General features: G+C 42.3%; 1 protein-coding gene across 3 annotated transcripts; it reads left to right on the forward strand.

The window, feature by feature from the left end:
• Positions 1–5,230: 5,230 nt before the first annotated feature.
• drc7 (dynein regulatory complex subunit 7) lies at positions 5,231–18,776 on the forward strand. Of its 3 annotated transcripts, none has more exons than XM_087833644.1 (18): positions 5,231–5,335; positions 7,300–7,384; positions 7,838–7,976; positions 8,092–8,217; positions 9,161–9,355; positions 9,447–9,599; positions 10,027–10,245; positions 10,319–10,453; positions 12,415–12,481; positions 12,650–12,778; positions 13,084–13,212; positions 13,957–14,171; positions 15,442–15,654; positions 15,757–15,867; positions 15,987–16,082; positions 17,141–17,287; positions 18,164–18,303; positions 18,408–18,776. In XM_087833644.1, the coding sequence occupies exons 2-18, from the start codon at positions 7,347–7,349 to the stop codon at positions 18,505–18,507; spliced, it is 2,352 nt and encodes a 783-aa protein (XP_087689770.1). In that variant the 5' UTR covers positions 5,231–5,335; positions 7,300–7,346; the 3' UTR covers positions 18,508–18,776. The 3 variants fall into 3 exon arrangements, with proteins under 3 accessions (XP_087689770.1, XP_087689772.1, XP_087689771.1); XM_087833646.1 differs by having other exon boundaries at positions 5,254–5,335; positions 7,331–7,384; XM_087833645.1 differs by lacking the exon at positions 5,231–5,335 and adding an exon at positions 6,767–6,861.
• The last annotated feature ends 4,720 nt before the right edge of the window (positions 18,777–23,496 follow it).

The following is a 23,496-nucleotide window of genomic DNA, read 5'->3' on the forward strand; positions in this document are numbered from 1 at the left end:
TGCCCGACAATATTTTCATGGACCGGCCTTTAAGGTGTCGCGGATAAATACAACAAAATAAAACTAGTACCGGTACCGAAAAAAAGAAGATTTATTCATAACACACATGAAAAGACCCAGGAAAACCAAGTAAACGATAAAAACGATAACAAAATAACCCTGAAAACTATACATTTCACACCTGAGCCTCAACTCTCGCGGCCCGGTACCAAACGACTCACGGACCGGTCCGAGGCCCGGGGGTTGGGGACCGCTGCCCTAAGACACCCTTTTTCACATGACAGTTGACCCAAAGCGTGACGTTTTGTCCATTACATGCTGAATTCCGTTTTTTTGGAGCTTGGCTCTCCCAGTTTTACATTTGTAGGTCCAGAACCCCATGTGGCTTCCTGCCAAACAGGAAATTAAAAAAACGCAGTGAAAAAAACAGGATCTATTCATTGGTTCCAATTATGTTCATCATCATTAATCAATGAAAGCCTTATTCAGATGCTGCACCAGACCATCAGTCTGTGGGTGATACACTTTAGTCCAAATAGACTTCATACCCAGCAAAACGTGACATGAAGGATGTGCTCTGGTCCATCAGAATCTCTTTCAGGATTCTGATGCAGGAATTCTGTGTGCGGCTGTTGTAGAAGCTCCTGTTGTCGTTTTTGAGTTTCATAAGTTTGCTGCTTTGTTTTCTGCTAAACAGACCAGCATTTCTTTAAGTTTGAGCCAAAAAAGGTGTTCAACACTTGGAATCATCTTAACATCATTTATCTGCAGAAATGCACGTCCAAACTGAGAACGACTTTAAATATCAATCAACTGTCCAGTTACTTCTCAGTAATGGGAATACAACTAAAATGGCTAAAATCCACTGCAGAGGACTTTGTCCAAACCTTGTGGCAGATCCACTCAGTGTAAACTGTGCGTGTGTTACAGATGGTGTGGGCAGACACACACAGAGTGGGCTGTGCCTTCCATCTCTGTGACACTATGGAGGGACTGGACTGGGACAGAGTCTCCTTCCTCGTCTGTAACTACTACCCAGCGTCAGTACCACGACTCCTTAACTGCTGCACAATACTACAACAAGTGCTCCCTCTTGTGGACAGTAGTAATAATGACACTTTATGTTTGACTGAAGGCAGGAGACGTCATTAAATGTGGCTTCTATTAAAAGAAGTTATCTCACAATAATGTAGACAATACAGTATAATACACTTATACATCAATGGTGCTTCGTGTCAGTTCTGTTGGAAAATGACACTAAGACTAAAACCAAACACAGTTTATTCAATCATTCAGGAAATCCCCCAAAGTTGATTCTGTTCGTCTGATTTGGATTTGTGTGATATTTTGTGTGCGTGTGTTCAGAGGGAACTGCGAAGGCGTGCGGCCGTATGTTGAAGGCGATTGGTGCTCCAGATGCCCCGAAAACCTCCAGATGTGAAACTGACAGGCTGTCGTTACTCCTCCTGATCTGTGTTCATCCACATCAGCACTTTAGTTTAGTGTTTGTTCAAAGGCAAATGTAATTTAAGTTAATGCAGCATGAGGTTTCACAGGTGCTCACTGACTTTTCACTACATTTATTGATAAAATGCAAAAGAAGAAAAACATTTATTTCTAGTCTTTTTCAACTGTGAAGGGTGAAAAGTGCAACATCGTTTTCAGCACAGTGAAAGGTGAACCACTGCGGGTAAAACATCCATAAAAACTGTAAAAAATAAAGCTGCAGATTTCACCCATCGCAGGTTATTTTTAGAACGTAACTCCGGTGATAAACGAGGGACCGCTGTATGTGACAACCTTTACATACTGTTCAGTATATAAACGTTTATGTGTGAGGGTAGTGCCCAGTTTTGATGACAGCAACAATATTTTAAATGTAATTTTCAGTGACCCAAACAATACAAACATGAAAGTTGATACTGTTGCACTTTTCTGATCACTGAGGCTCAAATCGAGGAAAACGTGTTTTAGGGAGTCTTGAAACTTTCCACCTGTACGTGCCAGGCTGGTGTGTATTTGTAAGTGACAGTGGGCCCTGACGCTGGCAGGAGAAATGTGTGTGTGTTTGATCCACGCCAGTCTTTCTTGCTAACATTCTTGTTAGCATCGCCCCATCAACACAAAGCCAATAAGATTTTTCCACAGTTTATAAATCTTACATGCGCGTGCAGTCAGAATAGGACTTTCAAGAAGCAATCACATCACCAGGTAAAGTTTTCTTTACGAATGCACGTGAATCCATCATATATTTGATTATTGCTCCCACATCTGCTGCACTGTCGTGAATGTGTTTCCACAGAGAGGACCAGAAGGAGAGCAGTGATGGACATGGCTTTGAGTGGGTGTGGTGGGCCGGCCTGTGGAGAAAGTAACAAAGATGTGAACTTAAAGATTGTGGATTAAAAGTTTAAAGAAGTGAAAGCAGGGACAGAAGGTGGAGCGGTGGTTACGAGAGACCAGAAGTGAGAGAGTGGTTGAAATATTCATCGCTAAATGCTCGTAGTGCTCTCAGCCTATTTCTGGTCCTGGTGCTCTGCAAAGCTGCACACAGACTCACCCTTCGTGTGTGTGTGTGTGTGTGTGTGTGTGTGTGTGTGTGTGTGTGTGTGCTGCAGCTCTTCCCTGCAGCTAAGCAGCATTTCTCTTCTTCTATCAAAATAAACTTGTCTGATTGTATTTCTGTTGTGTATGTCGCTCTTTTAACCCTCCCTCTATCAGACTCTTTCACTCTGTGCTGCTTTCTACTGTTTGTGTTTGGAAAAGAGAAGATCTTTTTCACGGCTTTCTGATTCTGCCATAGGAGGAGATGTTACAGCTCTAATGACTGCCTGTGTGAACTATTGAACAGGCCTTTAGAGGGCTGTAGGGATGTTTCTCAAGAAAACTTCAGACACAAAACAACTGCAACAAGAAGGGAAAGAAAAACAGAATTGAATTGAAAGCCTTTCTAGTCAGTATACACAGTGTAGCAAGATTAAAACCAGCTCCGTAAAAGTGCACAAATAATATAAATATGCAGTACAGGAGTGACACAGACAGCCAGAGAATGATGGCACTACCAGATATTACACTGGACTACAGTACAGCACTGCAGCAAAATCAAACGAGGCTCAAACTCATTTAGCTGCAAAGAAAATAACTGCATGTAGATGCAAAATGATTTTAAAAAGAAGTCAAATATCAGTGCAAAAACCCTCTAAGTGGCTACAAAGAAACGTGACCGATGGAAAAGCTCTGCAGTGATTACACTATGACAACTATACAAATACAGGAGACTCAGAGTCACAATAATGAAAGAGTGCAAATATGTCTGAGACAGCAGACGCAAGCAGCAGAGGCAGAAGTCGAACAGCTGACTGTGAGTGCAGAACATCTGTAACACATTTAGATTTATTTACATATTTTTGAGGACATTTGTGTTTTGAAACTAGCTGCACAAGCCGACACAAGCCTGTTCTTTAGTTTCAAAGAGACATCGGGTACTAAAGTCTGACCTCGACCATCAGCTGAGCGTCCTCCTCATCGTGCCGCTCGCCACGACTGCTGCAGAAACAATAAACTACTGTGAGCTGAACTTGCAATGCAATAAATATTAACGTTTCTGCTTTTTGTTTGAATTAGTTTAACCTTATGTGTATTAGTAGGTTTCAGCTGAGGCGACGCTGTGACTTTTTTGGGTGGCCATGGACCCCGAGGCCTGTCCACAGCACTGAACACTGAAGAGGGAGACAGAGGAGACAAAAATGGCCGTCGCACCCATGAACTTTGAAGCTTTCCCTGTTCCGTGTTTGTACTTCTGTCTCCCACATTCAGCATCGTCACTGTGAAACACGGGAGCTTAATGGTGATGAGACTCAATGTCAGCTGTGTCTGGCTGGAGGACGGGTGGGAAAGTTACCCAGCAGCAGGGGGGGGATACTGGTCCGTATATATTAGGGGACCAGAGGACACCCCAGCACTTTCCCCCTTTGCTGTTGCTCTGCCGTCTGTGCTTAAAGCTGTACTCCCGTGGTTTTGCTTTGTCTGTTTGTATTTTTCCTGCTGTTCATATGATTGAGTGTATTAAACTCTGTCCCAAGGATTCGACTCTTTTCCAGAGTCTTTCTGAGTGTCTTGATTTTAATTGGAGCTCCAGTCTGGATCTGACCCACCCTGATGTGATGGAAGCCATGCTGAACCAGGCAAGTCTTGTTTATTTATAAATATATCATAAAGAAAGTATATCTGAGATACTCACCGAGTGTTAGGCCGATCTACTTCTAGTTTGTCTGCAGGTAGACCGATAAGCGCGACAGGAGATTGCTCTGGAGACAACTGGAGATGGAAAAAACGTTAATCCAAAAACAGGGGAGCATGAATAACGAACACAAGGAAGTCCGAGTTACCACCAATGGTAGCAGGATGGCAGAGGGTGGCAGGCAGCGCTGGTTTAAGAGACCCTCCAGATAATGGCCCAGAAATTAGGAACAGGTGATGTGCTGACGAAACTCCACCCCAGGAGACGAGGACGTGGAACTGGTCTCACACCCAACCAGGCACAGTTTGATCCTTCCATATACTTTTCATTTCTGATTACTTTCTCTAAGAATGTGCTTTCTCTTGTTGTCTCTTTTCACTCAGTAAACTTCAGTATTTATCAATCACAGTTCAAAAGTTGGTTTCTCAAAAATGACTTATTCTGGGGGTTTTCAGCGTAATAAAATCAAAAGTTTTCTGTTTCTCTGTCTTTTTGGCTGCTCCACTTACCTCATACACAGGCCCTTTGTTAGTTCTGATTAGATTTAAGATTTGATAATAAATTAAATTATAGGTAGAATATCTATCATCCAAAGCACATAGATTAAACTCTGTCACTTTGTGGTACATTACACCCACAAAAGCTGGGTTTTAGGCCTTTTACTTCACCTCTGGTTGGAGCTGAGACGAGGGATCTCAGTCTTCTTGACATTTTCAAAAAGTATGCAGGTTCAAAGGGCAATAGCTTCACTTTCCAGGCCAAGCACACCATCTGTAGGCACACATGTTCATCTTCGAAGTGTACTTTTATATAATTAAAGGGAGGATATTGGAGTGGTATTTTCATGCGATAGCTTGACTATCATACTGACTTCAGATCAAACTGGCCCAGGAAACAGAATAAATTTGACATCTCTGTTTCAAAGATCTTCTGAAGTTTTGTTCTGTTCTAATCCTATTAACTCCGAGGGTAAGTGAATGCAGCTTACCTTCACGTCGTGACGTGTGGCTGTTACCATGGACACGAGGCAACGACAACGCTTAGGAGTGAGCGTCAACGGATGTGAAGTAGCTAAAAACAGTTAGCGGAGCCCGGGTGAGAAAAAGTTTATCCAATTTTCAAAAAGTTTGTTTGTTTACGTCTTTAGTTTGATAGTTACCGGAAATTAAAAAGCACGTTTTAAACGAGGTTACTTCTGTATGTGGGACTGCAGACTATCGCTGTGTCCCAATTCGGGGTATGCACGCTTGAGGTACGCATTTCAAGTGCGGTTACGTCACCGCCACGCGACGACGGCTGTCCCAATTCGAAGTGTACTTCAAATGCATACTCCAAATGCGCCGTCGATTTCCCCAAATATCAACCGTGGTCCGGTGCACGCTTCGTGGTCCCATATATCCCACAATTCATAGCGCGGCGGTGGGTGTGGATAATTTTGCTGCAAGAAGGGAGCGGCCGAAAAGTGAACTGTCAAAATTAAGTACTGAACATGACGTCACTTATTCATGTGCGAATGTTTAATAACGAAGAACATTAAAACATTACTGTTGGCCACATGTCGGCAAAGTTATGTGACATTAGTGATGTTTGTACTTTCAGCATTAACTTGGTTTTAAAGCCTCTACTTCTAAATATACATATAGTCGACCTTAATCTTACAGAGAATCTGATGATTTTATGGATAATTAAAGTCAGTCATATATCCACAAACACAACAAGCTGAAAGTCAGTGATATAGATTATATATATATGTATGTATATATATATATATATATATATATATATATATATATATATATATATATATATATATATATATCATAATAATCTGACAATACTATAATATTGGCCATATTATATTTACATTACCATAGTGATATGACCTTAGTCTCATAAACAACATGAGCTAATTGTTATTTACTAGCTACTCTTAAATGACTGTTCAGTACAGAAATGAAGCCCTTGAATCATGTTTTACAGTCCTGTGGTCTCAGCCTCAGATACTCAACTAATCAAAGTGATGTCATGACAAAAATGATTGACCAACAAAACAATTTTCTCCTTCATTTCTGTCAAACAAAGCTGTATGTAGCCTGTCTCGCGGTTAGTATCATGGTTGCTAGGCAACCTGAACAGCGCGACGAAGCATATACCGTCCCATTTCACAAGCCTCTCACTTCCGCACTTCTCGTACTTATAGTACGCACCGTACGTAGTACGCGTAGTGCGCGTACTTCAAGCGTGCAGACCCTGAAATTGACACAGCCATGGTTACTACAGGGAACTAAAACTGAACGGAAACGGAAATAGATGTGAATTTTTTAATAACTTAAATCTTGAATCTTTGAAAAACACACAGAAAAATAAAAATATAGAGCTGATATAAACTCAAAACGACATTTTAAATAAAGAAAAGTGGAATTAATGAATAACGGGGGGACTACAAGAACTGTTGGCTTCCGTTTATTCTTAAAAATAAATTAAAACGTTTTATATAATCGCACCGAAGCTGCAGAGCGTGGTCAGAAGGTCCCACACAAACAGACCCACGTGATGATAACATGCCCAGAGACAGCAGGGAGACTATTTATTGTATTCAAAGTTTCCTTACATTTTAAAAGGTAAATGAGGTGTTGTCCAGCTCAATACGCACTACTCATTTCTAGAGCTGAACATTTTAAAGTTGTGTTTAAGTTTGTTTTTACAGAAGATTTTTTAGCCTCTTTTTTTAAACAATAAGAAGATACTGACAACAAGATCTAATTTGATTGTATTATTTTAATTAGCAAAATTGTTTAAAAAAAAAAGTTGACAAGATGCTAGTACAAAGTGCTTCACATGAGAATGTAAAATCATATCAAACAGGCAATATAACAACATAAAGAAGGTATAAAATCAAATAAACATATTACACATGAACATTACCCAGATGCCTGTCTAAGCAGATGTGTTTTAAGCTGTTTTTAAAGAAGGCACAGAGTCGATGGTGCGTAGTGGGGGAGGTAAACTCTTCCACAGCATTGGAGCTGGTGTGCTTTTCTCATGTTTTTAAACTTCAGGCGCACATAAACGTAATTAACCTTAATCCAGGAGGAGCACAGCACTGATGGAGATGGAGGAAGCTGCTGCTTCCGAGAAGCTTCTGTAAGTTTTTTACACTCATACAAAAACTACACACACAGCTGAAGAAAATACAAGACAAGCAAAGAGCTAGTTGTCTAGACAAGACTGTCAGGGAGTTCTGGAGGTTTCTTCCTGTTAAAAGGGAGTTTTTCCTTCCCACTCTCGCCAAAGCCTTTGCTCACAGAGGGTCGTCTGATTGTTAGGTTTTCTCTTTTTCTCTTGATTATCCCTTTAAAGTCTGAACCATGAAATAACTGACAGAAAAATCTAATTTATTTAAAATGGAGGTTTAGTTTTGTTTGAAATCTATTCTGCAATTTATTACGATTTTTCTGAGGGAAAAATTCCCACCAATGATGTAGAAGTCTCAAAAGCTCAAATACGAAACATTAGATGTTCAGGGGTTAATGTAGGCATTAATGTAGGGTAAAGCTGGTGGCTTTGAGGTCGTGTTCACCTGCTCTCCTTCTTCAGGCCCAAGTCCTACAGGAGCAACTCTCCAGAAGAGATTCGACTGTTAGCCATCGCAGAAAACTTCCAGCGTCAGTACTCGCACTTGTGTCCTGACCGCAAACTGCTGCTGCTCTGTCCTGTAAACGAATGTGGAGTAAAGGTAGGTTTATCTCACTCAACCTTTTTGTCTCTGAAGAACAGATCCCATTGGACCTTCACGTCTGCAAACACCCTAAATACTTTCTGCATCGCCGTCTGTCTCTTCTCATATTCAGAAGTTTGTGTCGACGACTCTTCGTCCAACGCCGACCATCCACTGTGAACTGTTCGACTGGCAGGGCTGTGCCTCTTTTGTGGCCGACTTCCTGTCGTTGGTCCCTCTGGATCCGCCCGAGGAGCTGGTCAGAGAAATGTTTGAGTTTTAGGAGCAAACCAAATATTTTTTGTATTCTGTGGTTGAGAGTTAAAGCACATGTTAGAGAGGACGTCTTTTATTCTGCTGTTTCTGATTTGTGAAACCGTCATTTTCATAATTCAGATAATTAGTGCATATAACGTAATTCTAATATGACAGGCTGCTTGTGTTTAGCTGCACATTAACTGCGCGTCATCCTGTCATGTCTGTATGCAGACACCTCACATGACCAACAACTGATGATGTCACACTCAGAGAAATGTGTTTGTGAGAAGCTGAAACTGGAGCTAGACTTGGTTCTGTTCGTACTCTGAGATCATTTAGCAGACAGATCGGTGCAGCATCTGCAGGGATGAGGAGTGTTTAGGTGAAGAGAGAGTTCAGCCTGAAGGCAAAGAAAGTCCATCTACACCCAGCAGCCTTTCAGCTGCTCAGCTCCATGTCAGACAAACACAAGCTCAAGACTTCCTCGGTCCTTGTAGATGAGATTAGAGGAGAAAGTTCAGACTACTTTAAGCTGATAGAAAAGAAACAGCAACTCAGATGTTGACTTGGTGCAACCAAAGAGCTTCTCTGAGCACCTTGAAGCAGCAGAAGTCAGCAAAGAACAGCAAAGTGAAACTACAATTTATTACAGTGACCCAGCCTGTGCTAACAGCCACTGCTCCTGCACATTGAAACGAGCCTCTGAGAGACTCAAGTGCAGATTTTAGAGAATCAGGATATTTTCCACAGCTTCACTTGTCAGACCTGAAACCCTCTTCTTTCTTTTATATACGGTCATTGTTCTGAACATGTTTCAGCTTTTCAAGATGGTGGATGACAAAAGAAACAAGGCTGCAGAACATAATCACCTTCACATCAATAAACGCACGCATGCGTGCGCCTTCTCTCGGTGTGTGTGTGATTGTGCGTGTCTCCCATTGCAGCCGAAGGCCCTTTGCTCTCCCACCTCGGTGCTGCAGAGTCAGAGAGCCACGTGTTTTGAGTATGCCACTCTGCTGTGCAGCCTGCTGCTCGGCGAAGACTACGATGCCTACTGCGTCAGCGGCTACGCCGTCAAAGAGATGTGTCTGCTCGATCAGAGCCTGCAGCAGTGCCCCCTGCTGGACCCCGAGGTCAAGGTAAGTGCGTGCAGCGTGCACATGTGGTCGACGATCAGATTGTCGACTGCCAGATGTGAAAGTGACTTCTTGGTTGTGTGTTTGCGTGCAGGCTGTGCAGGCTGTGAGCCCAGAACAGAAGGACCAGGATGATAAATACTCAGTGAAGCTGCAGCTGCAGCTCAAGAGTCGTTTTCTGGCCGAGCAAGAGAAGAAGAAGCAGGAAGCTGAAGCTGCGCTGCTTGTAAAACAAAAACAACAAGAGGTAAAGTGATCTTTGCTCTATAAGAGCGACTGCATCTACACTACAACAAAGGCTCTCATGAGATATGACATTTATAGGCTAAGAGTCACTAAACCAGATCTATGTAAGAAAGTTTACAAGACGAGGTGGTGTTTACCCTGCAACAGCAGCTCATCCTGGGTGCCTTTAACATAAGCTTGTCTGTCTTTTACTTTCTGTTAATTAAAATTAAGTGTAAGATCATATAAAAGCATTTACATAATTTAATCTGACTTTTAAACTGTAGCTATTTTTACGTTTTTTCATGTTCATCGATGTATTTGGATTTTTATGAGACTGGTTTGAAGTGTTAAACAAATTCACTGCTTTACTTGCATGAATATTCTGACTGAAGATCAGTAACGATGGTGTATGTTGTGTCGTCACTATGAATTCTCTGTGCGAGCAGGAGAAAGATCAGCAGCTGGCCGACCCGCTGCGAGGCCTGCGGGTGCACTGCTGGGTGCTCGTGCTGTCGGGCTGTCAGGACGTCCAGGAGAACGTCTTCATCGACCCTCTGACCGGGATCGGCTACCCCACCAACAGTGACAACTTCCTGGGCATCGAGAGCGTGTGGAACAACCTCAACTACTTTGTGAACATGCAGGACTGCAGTAACGGCTGTGCTGTGAGTCCGTGTGCACGGTTAAAACAGCAGAGCCAGAACGGAGCAGGTTTGATGAAATATTCTCCATGTGTAGGACATGATGTTTGACCTGGATGATCTGAAAACATGGGAGCCAGTCCTGTTTGGAGCATCAAGCAAGAAGCAACTGATTCAAGAAGTCCTGAAGAGAAAAGAGGCTAAAATGATGGGCAAAGGGAACCTGGTGCAGGTACCGAATGTGTGTGTGAATGTGATACACAAATGGCAGCAACAAGCATGCAGCAGGGGTCAGCTGTGTTTCAGTATATTTGATCCACAGTTAATATCATCAAAAAATACCACATATACCCCAGAAGAAGTCAAAATACTGCTGTAGAAGCTGTAAGTAGATTCATGATGTTACGTCTCCTGGCCTTCGGGCTACGAGGGACTCACATAAAGTCCTAATTTAAAGCTCTGGTTCAGACTGACATTTATAATATAACAAACTTTTATTTTCTAAATCCCTAATAGAAAAAACTCCAAAGAAAATCAAATATACAAAGATAATCTACCTAACGAGCACATAAACGTGAGGAAACGAGGGATCACAAAACAAAAGGAGCCCACAGAGACAATCACAGCTCCACAGACCGGCTCTGATGACTGATCACCCAATCAGGACAGAGGAGGTGGAGCCTAATACCTCATTTGAGATTTAACAATAAATACAACAATATAATGTTAATTTTTTTTACACATAATCTTGGATATTTAATTTATATTTACCTTTAAAGAGGCATCGCCTTCTTATGTGTAAAATCTGAATGATTGACCTTTTTCAAACATCCAGAAAACAACAAAATACAGTTAATCACAGATCAATACTGATTGGTTGGTCAGATATGAACCTAACAGAGTGACACCACATTAACATATTAGCTTTACTTTTTTATTAATGTTTTAACTCTGCTGTAAGATCACATCATCGTGTGGATTATTAAAGGACCCAAGATGCAGGCAGCTCAGATGCAAGTGAGTTTATTCATCAGATGGTGATACAAACAGATACGGCGAGGGTGAGAATGGAAACGAAACAAAACCTAAACTGGGAAAACTGAGAAGCAGGGAAATACACAGAATGACGTAACGCAGACGAACTAACAGACGCCAACACGAGGCTAAAACACACAGAGGATAACGAGGGAATGAGAAGGCGGGCACAGCTGGGAGTAATCAGACATGACGGGACAGGGGAAACGTAACGTGAACACACACCTTCAAAGTAAAACAGGAAACACACACACGCAAAGACACAGACTCAGAGTCGTGGGCTTAACACACTGACTACACTAGACACCAAACAGAGGGAGCACAGAAAACACTGGGAAACCAAAACACTCATGATTCATTAGAAAATCTAAAGTGAAAGTACAAAAACGAAAACACTGGGTCACCGTGACAACCGTACATTTCTACTTCATTAAAGGAAATTTAAAGGAAACATTTGACCTCTGACTGAATGACACATGAAAGGATGAAGCTCTTAAACAGTCAGTACACACTTACTTCCTGTTATCAACAACTCTGTTAACAACAGCTCCTCTTCTTTCAACATTAGTCATTCAAACACTTAAACGAGACTCAGAGTGAAACGCTGTGCTGCAAAAGTTATGCTGATATTTTCAGCTCTGTGTTGTCATTTCACTTCTTTTAATTTATATTTAGTACATTTCTATTCGTTTCCTGCACATAAACAGATTTTTATTTTCAGTCTCGTCTCTTGATTTCAGGTAAATACATCTGTGTTTCTGATACGTTAGCCTTAAAAAAGAATGAAAACGTTGGTGGACACAATTTGTCGAGACGTTGTTATTGCAGAAATGAGCAGTGTTAACAGCTGAGACGACCGAGGCTGAAACTGCAAATCTCTGCAGCGTCTTCACCTCCATGTAGCTGTTAGAGCACCTGAGGAGCCAACTGGTCTACTCTTTGTGATCAGGACTGTGGTCAAAGGAAACAAAATAACAATAATAATAACAATTCCCCCCATTTTTGTGCTTATTACCTCTAAAGGAAGCTCCGTTATTAGCCGTGGTTTTGGAGAATTGTGCCTGAGACGAACTGATTCAGCTCATTTTGTGAATGCAAATGAAACACGATTTTACTGTGAATACAATAAATGTAAATTGAACCTGCTTTGTCTCGAAGGAGGACGTGCCCAAAGTTTTGGAGATGCCGAGATCCTGGGTCGGCTACATTGCCATCTCCAGAGAAGGTAGGCTCTGTTTGCACAAACATCACCTCGTACGTTGTTCACCAGTTTTACTTCAGCTTTAGGTTTCATGTGTTGTTATTCAGTTCAAGATTTAACCTCTAGAACCCAAACAGACGTCACCCGATGCTGTCGAACCTGCACAAATACTGCCTCTTCTTTATTATTCAGCCCTGAAGAACCGCTGGCCAGGAGGAAAGAAGGTGATCCGCTACAAACAAGCCCAGCTGGAGAGGTTTGCAACGTCCAAAAGGTTATACGGCGTCGTCACACGACTGAGCAAATACAAAGACCGAGACTGTGAGTGCCAGAGAAACACGCTCTCCTGTCTTCATGTAGACGTGAATGTGCTTTTCTTTACAAGGAAAAAAGGGGAAGTTCTCCAGCAGGAACGTCTCTCAGCGGCGCTCCTCATGCACTTCTCAGACATTCTCAGATTTCTGAGATTTTCTCAGCGTGCTAATCTTTTTAAAGTTGGTTTGTAAAATATGTAGTTTTTAATATTTTTAAGAAATTAGACACCTTCTTTTATATTTTTAGTTCGTTAGTGAGATGATTTATGGTTGTGTTGTTTGTAATGAGTAACCTGTGAGTGTGCGTTGAAGGCACTGAGGTCGCCACGGTGAAGGAGTGGTATCAAGACAGGAGCGACTTCCTGGAGGAGAAGGAGGTGGACAATATCAACAAGGTCACCACAGAACGCTTCGGACACGGAAGAAAACGTCACCTGCTGTGTGAGCCTGCTTTCTGCAGCCATCAGAGGCGCTGCGTAGAAACATTTTCATGTTAGATTTTAATCCAGTGCAGCCGAAGGCACCTAAAATACATCTGACGAACACCAGCAGCTGAGTTTTATCCTAGAAATCATCCGTTTAAGGAAGTTTGACTCAGCTAACATCACAGCTCGGCTCAGGCTGAACATCTTTAATGTGCTGCTACACTCATCAGACACAACACAATGAAAATTTGCTATGCAAGATTTTTAGCCTATTGGTAGATGGTTCCTAGGTAACACGATGGCGCCATAATCTGTGATATAGATAAGAGCCGATGGGGCCTTTTTAGCTGCTCAGCGTCTGATTGTGGAGTTTGCAGACAGACAGACAGAGACAGACTTCATGTGTTATACCATCAGTCTAAGTCGGGGGTATTACTGGCCGTTAGCCAATGAGCATGCAGTTTGATGGCCATACCCTCCCCCAAAACAGAAACAGCATCACGAGCGCTCAGTACGGGACTTCGTAGTCCAGTGGGCAATGTTATGATGGCGATGTTTTTTACAGTCTATGATTTTTACTGACTGACTGATTTTGGCGTCAGCTGCAAGCTCCCGAGGAGCTCAGAAATGCAACTGAACGTTGTCACTTGCTCCATGTGTTTGAGCCTTCAGCAGCTTTGGAGTGACTCGTTCTAAATGATAATGTCAGAGAAGCGATGAACGAGTAAGCTGAGAGGAGGTGTGTTTCTTTTTCGTTCAGTTTTGAGGGTCAAATCGCTTACTCTGGGCACTGAGGTTGAAATGCACTTCAGCGGCGCTCGCGTTGACGACCTGGTGCGGAGGGTGCTGTCGCCGAAAGAATTAATCGAGCTCTTCGAAGGCCGGAGCGACTTCCTCCATTACCGGCACGTCTACTTCAAAAAACATGTCCAGCTGCTCAGCGAGAACTCACAAATGGAGGAAGTGCCCGTACTGGTAACAGGAAACAAACACACAGATCACTTCATAAATCGTACTAATCATTTGATAGTTTTGTGCTTTTGATAGTCACTTCACCCTATAACCACATTTTTGTGAACTCTGGAGAAACAAGTACTCTAGACTTTAAGCCACATTTAATTATTCATTCAAATAGTGTAAGGGAGGGGTCCCCAATCCCAGTCCACGAGGGCCGGTGTCCTGCAGGTTTGAGATCTCACCCTGGGTCAACACACCTCAATCACATGATTAGTTCATTCCCAGACCTCTGGAGAACTTCAGGACATGTTGAGGAGGTCATTTATCCATTTAAATCAGCTGTGATGGATCAAGGACACATCTAAAACCTGGGGACCCCTGGTGTAAGGGAAGTGATGCAGGCCGTGCAGGCTCATCATACGAGCGCCCCAGCCAGGGTTTAAACCAGAAAGCTTCTTGCTGTGGGGCGTCAGTGCTGACCCACAAGCTTGGGCCCAACAGACAAACTTTTTCCTGATTAGCGCTGGTCCTCAGCAGGTTACGGGACTCTGCTCAGTGACTGAAAGAATAGGATTGCAGACGTAAAGCACATCTGGGCATTGTACGGCCCCCAGTCCACATCTGGGCCTTTGGTCGGGATGTCATGTTTCAAAGTTTTTGGAAAACTTGATTGAAGAGTAAAATGTTGGTGGTTTTACTGTACCCAGTTTTGTTATGTAACCAGACGTAAGACGTAAGTAGCAGATTACAGATGAGCTCCCTCCACTACAGTCCCAGTTTTTCATGGTCGAAAGCAGCGGTCCTCAACCACGGACGGTTTAATGTCACACAATATTTTCACGGACTGGCCTTTAAGGTGTCGCGGATAAATACACCAAAATAAAATGATACGACCGAGACAAAAACTGTGGTGTTTTGTAAATTTATTCATAATAAACGTGAATTCACTGAGTAATTGTGTAACTTTATTAGCAGCGTCCTCCTGAAACGCGCCAACAACACTGAGAGTAACGTCCTCCTCTCTGCCCCTTAATGCTCTCTGGTCACTATGGTAAAGCGTAAATATATCTTTCAAAATAAGACGCACAACTACAACACGGGAAACCGAGCTGACACAAACATCACACCCGAGCCTCACCTCTCGCAGCCGGGGGTCGGGGACCGCTGGTCTGAAGCGCTCGCCCCCTGAGAGGAGGAACCAGCTCGGGCTACATTGTTGCTTTGTTTTTAAAAGCCACAGGATGCTTACGTGGACGTGTTTTGTTTGTTTTGTTTATTGCTCATTCAGAAAGTGGTGGAGCGTTTCCATAGAAACGACTCCAAACCAGCCAATGAAGACGTGGCTGAGCGAGTGTTCCTGATACCAGAGAAACTGATTGAGTTGACCTACCACGTAACGGAGGACCGATTGATCCCTTCAAAGATCGGCTTCATCAAGCCACTGGGCTCAGAAAAAAGGAACACACAGGAAATCTCTCTGGACATGATCTCCACCTTCCAGGTACTCGTCGCAAATGCATGACAGCAGATATCACAGTTACATTCTTTCAGTCTAAAAGCTTCTAATCTGCCTCTGGGTTCATGCACTCCACTCATACTTAAGGTGGATCTATCTGCGAAGCCGTTTTCAACCGTAACCCTGCATAAGATGCTGGTGGAACTGATGGAGGTTGAAGAGAAGGTGACTCATCATATTATGCGGTCGGTGAAAGAGGTAACCACACCCTGGACTAAAAGAGTAGTCCCCACAACGCCTTCATTCTTAAAGTTTTCCCAGAGTAATTAGGAAAAGTACCTGTAAGTTCAGTTAAAGATGTTCTGTTCTGTGAACAGATGAGAGACATTGTGACGCTCCGTGAAAAGGAGAGTAAAGAAATGAAGCTCTGGAGCCGAGCAGCTGCCCTCGTCCGCAGCAGGAAACAGAAAAAGGTGACACAAGCCGTTTCTTTCTCTGCTGCTCACACTCCCCGACTTTTGTTGCCCCCCTTCCACATTTTTGAGATGTGTTGCTGCCATCAAATTCAAAATAAGATGTCAGTGAAATACATTTGGATTTTATTTGGATTTCACACAACATTCGACCTCCTTCACAACAGGGGATATCTAACAGTTTTTACAATCTTCGACTGCTTTAAGAAAGTTCAACATTTGACTCACTGAAAATTTAGTAGATTAAATATCAAATAAAGACTTTTACAAACATTTACACACAGAAAGAAGACCAGGTCCCTCGAGATTCCAGATGATTCACATCTGTAACACAAACAGTTTACATCCAGATTGTGCTCAGGCTTGAATCATGGCTAAGAACTTCCTGGAATAGTTTTTTTAATGTGTAATAGACAACGATCTGTTGAATAAGATTGTGCGACTGGCTTTCAGAACTTCAGTTTGTAATGTGTAAATGTTCACATATATACAGATCTCTGTACTAGTGATGGGAATTCCAGCTCCTTCGGCTCCCAACCGGCTCTTCAGGTTGTTTTGTTGCTTTAATTAATTTATTATCAACCCAAACACGCTGCCAGTGCAGGAACAACATAGGTGGGGAGGAAATCACCCAGTGGGTCAGTATCAGTAGTGGACTGGCCTCACCAGAGCCTGGATCTCATCCTTACTGAAGCAGTGTGAGATGGTCTCCAGAGAAAAGGACTAAAGGCAGAAACGTGGAGTCTGCCTCAAGTGGCCATTAGGGGAACTGCAGCTTTTGATACTCAGGCGGGCGTTTCATTTTTCAGCTCTGGAGTTTAATGATGGATGAGGCCCGTTGTCTATCTGTGGAACCTCTTTAATATCAAAACAGCATTTTTAAAAAAAGAATTAAACATCTGTCTTTTAATTTGGAGTAATATTGTCTAAATCTCTTGCTGCTGTTATAGGTTTTGATCTTCTTTGTTATTTTTTTATCTCAGGTGTTTGTTGCAGTTTATTTTCTTTAAATGATTCTTGTTGCATCAATCCTTTTGACTCTTTGTGCTTTTTTTCAGGAAAATGGTGAACTTAAAAACATTTTGCAGACGTATCTGTCTGAGGAGATCGACCAAGACCAAGATGTGAAGAAGGAAGGCCTGGATCCAAATTTTGACATCGAAACAGAGGAGAAAATCAAAATCATTCAAGACCAATACATGAAGGTACCAGTGAAGCCTCACACAGCGACTCTGGGTGACCAGTCTTGTTTGCTGCACAGGTGGGCCTGTATAGTAAAATGGTAAATGGCCTGTATTTGTATAGTGCTTTACACATCCAGTCAACCACACATTCACACACTGGTGATGGCAGCTACATTGTAGCCACAGCCACCCTGGGGCGCACTGACAGAGGCGAGGCTGCCGGACACTGGCGCCACCGGGCCCTCTGACCACCACCAGTAGGAAACGGGTGAAGTGTCTCGCCCAAGGACACAACGACCGAGACTGTCCAAACGAACCGGCAACCTTCCGATTACAAGGCGAACTCCCAACTCTTGAGCCACGATCGATAGTTCTGTTGTCTGGCTTAATAGAAGTCATTTTTATTTTTGGATGTTTGATAAGTAAATTCAGGTAAATACACTTTACAGAAACTTGTTACAATCCGTCCAGGTTGTTGTCCTTTGGTGGACGGTAAAACCTTCTCGATGGGTGCCAGAATTCTTTCCTGTAATAAAACCCTGGACAACATCTCATCTCAGACTAAATCAGGCATTTGATGTACATCAGTGTTTTCTTTTAGTTACATTTGTAAGTACATACTGTCCATCGATGGAACAGGATCCAGAATCTGGGGTAAAAATGTGCCAAACTGAACATGTGACCCGGCGTGCTGCTTTAACGGAAGATAAAGGCGATAACAGCTTGTTTTAGGCAGATAAACTAAGAGGCTGTGCAAGGTAAACAAGGACTGTTTGGACTGTGAGTCACACAAAGCTCTTCTAGTAAAGTACAACAGTAACAGGAAGTCAGAGTGGTGACAACAGAAGCAGCGAGGGTTCAGACACAAACTGACGCGGTTGTTAAAAATGTGTTCAGGACATAGCAGAGATGGAGAAGACGCAGGAGGAGTTAAAGATGAAATTGCACGAACTGAGAAAACATCGGGAGCGAGACCAGCAGCAGCTCCGTGACGAGATAAGAAGCCAAGTTAAAGCCGCCGCGGAGCAGCTCCCCATGTACGAACACCCACCTCAGCCCAACTCTCCAACCCAATGATTTACGTTTAAAAACACAAACTTAGTGTGTGTGTGTGTGTGTGTGTGTGTGTGTGTGTGTTCAGGGATATGCGGAGAGGAGAGGAGACACACACAGATGTTCAGGAGGATCTTCAGGAGGATCTCTGCCAGGAGCTGCAGCTCTCCTCTCTGATGGACAGCTGAGCCTCACACACCTGTCGCCTTTTTGTTTTATCAGTAAAAACAAATATTGGTGTTTATTAGTTACACAACCAAATGATACGACTACACACGTGTCTGTGTTTGTTTGCTTTGTTTTTCTTCATCTTGTTATTGTTGACATTTAGATTTTTCAGACCGTGTGTAAGACTTCACACATGCAGGAGGGTCCTCTGTACACTACGGCCTCTACAGCTGATATTTATGGTTGTTGCTACGAAATCAATAAACAAATAAATATAAATCATAAGGTATCTGGGGCTCCTGCAATTTCATGATTCAGGTGAAGTAAATATAATCAGGGAAGCAAAGAAAAATGGAATACGTGTGTTTAAATAAGAGGAAGAAAGATGGAAATATTCAAGGAGCGAATGTGGATGAGTTTAAATACTTGGGGTCAATTTGCACAAGAGAGGTGAAGAAGAGAGCACAGGCAGGGTGGAGCGGGTGGAGATGAGTGTCAGGAGGGATTGGTGACAGAAGGAGAGCAGCAAGAGTGAAAGTTAAAGATGGAAGTGAGACCTGCTGTGATGTTTGGTTTGGAGACGCTGTGTCACCAGCTGCCGTCGCTCCCGATTCTTGGATTCTGACCTGGTGGAAACATGACTGAGACGGGCGTCTCAGTTCAAGAACTTCCTTATTTACCCATGTATGAGAGATGTTCACAGCATGAAGCCTCCTGCAGGTCTGAAGGGCACTCCCTCGATCTGTCACATGTATACTTTTCCTCATTCAGAGCTACTTTTCCTGTTATGTAGTCCTCTGTGTTCCTGTACCCTTCATAAACATCTCCTTATCTTTTCCTTTATGGTCTTACACATCAATTCATCTCTCCTTCTCTGCATGTCCTCAGTTTCTATGCATGTGGGGTCTCTGGATGCGCTGAGCTCTTCACCTGGCAAATAGTGCTGCCCTTTGCAGCCACACTGTAATGCTACTTCTGCACTCTTTCCTGTAATGCTGTTTTTTATTTGTAACTACTTGCTCCTGCAGTTACACAGAGGCCTGCTAGCAGTATAATAGTATATACAGTTCCACAGGTGGCACAAAGATGTAAAGATGTTGAGATCCTCGGTGTGAGTGAGCAACAGAGGGACAGCCCACAGTCAGGAGGCGAGGCTGAGGGTTACATACAGCCAGAATTTCATTCCAAAAAACACAAATACACACAAATAGTTACAAACTAAAATAAATAAAAAATACATACATATTGGACAAAGGATGTTAAAGATGAAGCTGATTGACAGGAGGAAGAGGAAGGCCTCAGAGGAGATTCATGGACGTAGTGAAGGAGGACTGCAGAGGTTCTGAAGGGAACAGCTGAAAGAAGAAGGCTGAGAGAACCAGCATCCCTGTGTGTCAGTTAGAGAACGACGGATCTTTAAGATAAATAAATGTTCCTTCAGTGCAGCAGTTTGCAACTAAAAGTCTGATTGCACTGTGAGAGTGTATTTCACAGGTTTAAAGAAAATAAGAACTTTAAAGACCCAAATCAGTTTTTTTCTTCTTTTTAACAGTAAATGTCAACAGGAGTGTAATTAGTAGGGGTGCAACGATACTCGTATTGATATTGAACCGTTCGATACAGCGCTTTCGGTTCCGTACGCATATGTATCGAACAATACAACATTTTTAATTTATTTTATCAACTTTTCTTCTGACGATGCTGTCTGTGTTGAGAGCTCAGTTTATCTGCGTTCGACTACTCCGCCTAGGCTGCACTGTCGAGTGCAGATCCACTGAGCACACTGAGCAACGCTCCTTGCAACATGGCAAATTGAACCTCCCCCACCCTCATTCAGATCTGGCGTTTGGAACTATTTTGGTCTTCATGTGACGTATGACCCTGAAGTCATGGACTGTGAACTGTGAAGTTCACTGTTAACTGTGAAGCTAATTGTTTGGAAATGGAAAAGTTGTATTTTGAAATGCTAAGTTTTGAGAGTAGCATGTTTAAAAGGGAAAATAGTTTGACATCTGTTACAAGAGAAAAAGTGTTTATGAAAATACTGAGTTTATGTTACCTGAAATGCAGGAGTGTGTCTGTATTGAAAAGAAATGTTATGCAGTTGTGTTTTATTTCAAGAGCAAAAGAATGTACCAGCCTAACTTCAGTAAGGGGGATGTGGTGTAATCTATATTGATGTACATGCATGCGCCACTAGGCGGCAGTACTTACCCACTAAACAGGAAATGTGTGGCATGAAAACAGCACGAGAGGAAGATAAAATAAAAGATGGTTGTTGCTCCACGTTATCGCTTGAGCCGGAGTTTTATTCAAGAGCCCAACACAACAACTTCATTTGTTTTATTCATTTAATGGAGCTCCAACACAATCCAGTACAACTGTTTTCATTTTAATTTCTTATTTTGTTTTAAATCCATTCATCCAAAAGAGCAGTGCAAACTTGGTTGACTGTGTGTGTTTGAGTTATACTGTAGTGATGGGATTTCCGGCTCTTTTTAGAGATCCGGCTCTTTCGGCTCAGCTCACTAAAAAGAGCCGGCTCTTTCGGCTCCGAACCGGCTCTTCAGGTTGTTTTGTTGCTTTAATTATTTAATCATTAACAATAATATAAAATTATGCAGAAAAGGAATTACTAATGTAAAAAAAGTGGTTTTATTTATATATGTTTATATATGGCCCCTAGAGACAAAGCACGTACAAACTCTAAAGCATATACAAACTCCAAAAAGCATGTACAAACTCCAAAACACATTTCTAGCATTTACTGAACTTCCAAAACAGAGCTACCCAGATCACTTAAATTACACAATTGAAAACATGTGTGTATTGCACAAGCACTCATATTTATTCAAATAATTTAAAAAAAAGTTAATTTACCTGTTACTACCACACACCAAATCCGGTTGTTGATACTTCCTGGCTTGTGTAGCCACTAGGTAACAAAAGCTCAACACTGCGCCCTAGCATCCTGGAGCACTTCTGTTGTCTTTTGTACGTGTTTTGGAGTTTGTACGTGCTTCTGAGTTTTTACGTGTTTTGGATTTTGTACGTGCTTCTGAGTTTTTACGTGTTTTGGAGTTTTTACGTGTTTTGGAGTTTTTACGTGTTTTGCAGTTTTTACGTGTTTTGGAGTTTGTACGTGCTTTGTCTCTAAGGTCCACCATAAATATACTTTATTTATTCACTCCACATAAAATGTAATAAATAAATCATATAATACAAAAAACAACTATTTACATTTTAAACTTTTAACTATTTAAATTTTCAGCTTTTTTCTTTTAAACAAATTTAACGTGAAACAACACAAAACACTGCAAACCACAACACAATTAAATATAAATTAAAATATTAAAACAAAAAGAAGATGCACATTCTCTGTCATATGGGCCTGCATGATTTCTGAATCCTTTATCATCTGCAACTGAAAATAGTGGATGATTACTATACCTTTCTAATGTGACGTTGTTGCCCCTCGCTCTCTTTCTCTCTGGCTCTGTTCCTGTGCTACTGAGTGTAACTAACGCCCCTCCTCCCTCTGCCCAGCGCAAAGTACAGGCCGCGCATGCGGAGTTTAGCGGAAAAAAGGGCGAGAGAGAGGGTGAGAGAAAGACAAAAAAAAAAAACCTCACGGCTCCCAAAAAGGAGCCGGCTCGCGTCGTTCACTTCAAAGAGCCGGCTCTAAGAGCCATTTCGTTCGCGAACGACCCATCACTATTATACTGAGACCATAAAGGTTCCAGGTGCTCACGTCCAAGATGACTCCTTTTGTGAGTCCCTAAATCAAAACCTCCCTCCGATCCTAGCAGGACGTGTAGGGTCTCTATTGGAGTTGATACTGTAGTGGTCCTGAGTAGAGGCGCTACATTCATTTGATGGAAATACTGCCAACGCCTGGCTGAAATGCTGCCTGAATCACTTCCTGAGAAAAAAGTCTTCAGTGTGTTTTGGCAAAGGCTGACAGTTACAGGCAGAAAGATGAGTTTGCAGCTCTCAGCTGTTCTGGCTTTTCAGTAACTTCCTCACAGCTGGAACTGCTGCTTCATCACCTAACTGACTCCCAGCTGGTTACTACTGTAACTCCCAGCTGACCCTGTTGGTTCCAGTGTACACCTGTCCTCTCACCTCACCTGTAATGGTTTAAACTGACTCCTGTGTTTTGAGTTCCTCCTGTGGAACCAGACTACGCTGCTGTCACAGAGGTGAGTTTGAGGAACTTTAAACACATCGTGAGTGTTTGCTGAATCAGCTGATACTAAAGTCTTTCTTCTGCTGCTGATTTCAGTAAATCTCCTGCATGGACTCCATGCTTGTCTCACTGTTTGAGTCCGTTTGTGTTAACAAATCTAAACATTATTGAAAATGCAGCAGCTGATCAACAGTTTCATCTTTATTTGTTCTCTTTTTTCAGGAGGAAAACTCAATTTGTCCAAGAGGACTTTTGGCTCATGTGGCCAAGTGGTCGTCCTCGAGCCCTGGACTCAGCTCAGGAGTGGGACCACAGTAACCCTGACCCACTGAGCAGGAAACTGGACCCTTTCTTGTCATCATAAAGATTTCCCCTTTGCTAAATTTTAAGTATTAAAATGACTGTAAAAAAAATCTTCCTGAGTGTCACAACTTCAGAGTCAGTCATGAAAACAAATAAAATGGGGATTTTCTTTTGGACTGCACGTCCATCATAGACTTCACACCCTTACACGGTGTGACGTACGAGCACTCAGGTCTTATTTTTAACTTTAGAAATATGAACTTCCTTTATTTGCGTCTGCTTTGAGTATCAGCCCACTGTTTAAAACTAATGCTGTAAAAGGAAAAAGAAATTCATTAACGAGAAGAACCACAGCAACTCTGCACAGACTGAAACTCATATTTACCAAAGCAACTCAGATTCTGAATGTTAAGTCAGTTCATGGTCAGTGGAGATGTTTCCTCTTTGTTATTGTGAGAATAAAATAATTCTCCATGTAAAAACAGCACAGAAAAAGGAAAGATATTAACTGTTCCCT

This window comes from Neolamprologus brichardi, chromosome 20 (genome assembly GCF_056152115.1).
Source record: "Neolamprologus brichardi isolate AB-2024 chromosome 20, ASM5615211v1, whole genome shotgun sequence".
In the NCBI taxonomy this organism is placed as follows: Eukaryota; Metazoa; Chordata; class Actinopteri; order Cichliformes; family Cichlidae; genus Neolamprologus; species Neolamprologus brichardi.

What these genes read in the sequence shown, in the direction of transcription:
- drc7 (XM_087833644.1), top strand. Translation starts at nt 7,347, where the DNA reads ATGGAGATGGAGGAAGCTGCTGCTTCCGAGAAGCTTCT. An exon ending in TAAACGAATGTGGAGTAAAG is followed by an intron (nt 7,977 to 8,091) that starts GTAGGTTTATCT and finishes TCTCATATTCAG; the next exon opens with AAGTTTGTGTCGACGACTCT. An exon ending in GCAGCAGGAAACAGAAAAAG is followed by an intron (nt 16,083 to 17,140) that starts GTGACACAAGCC and finishes GCTTTTTTTCAG; the next exon opens with GAAAATGGTGAACTTAAAAA.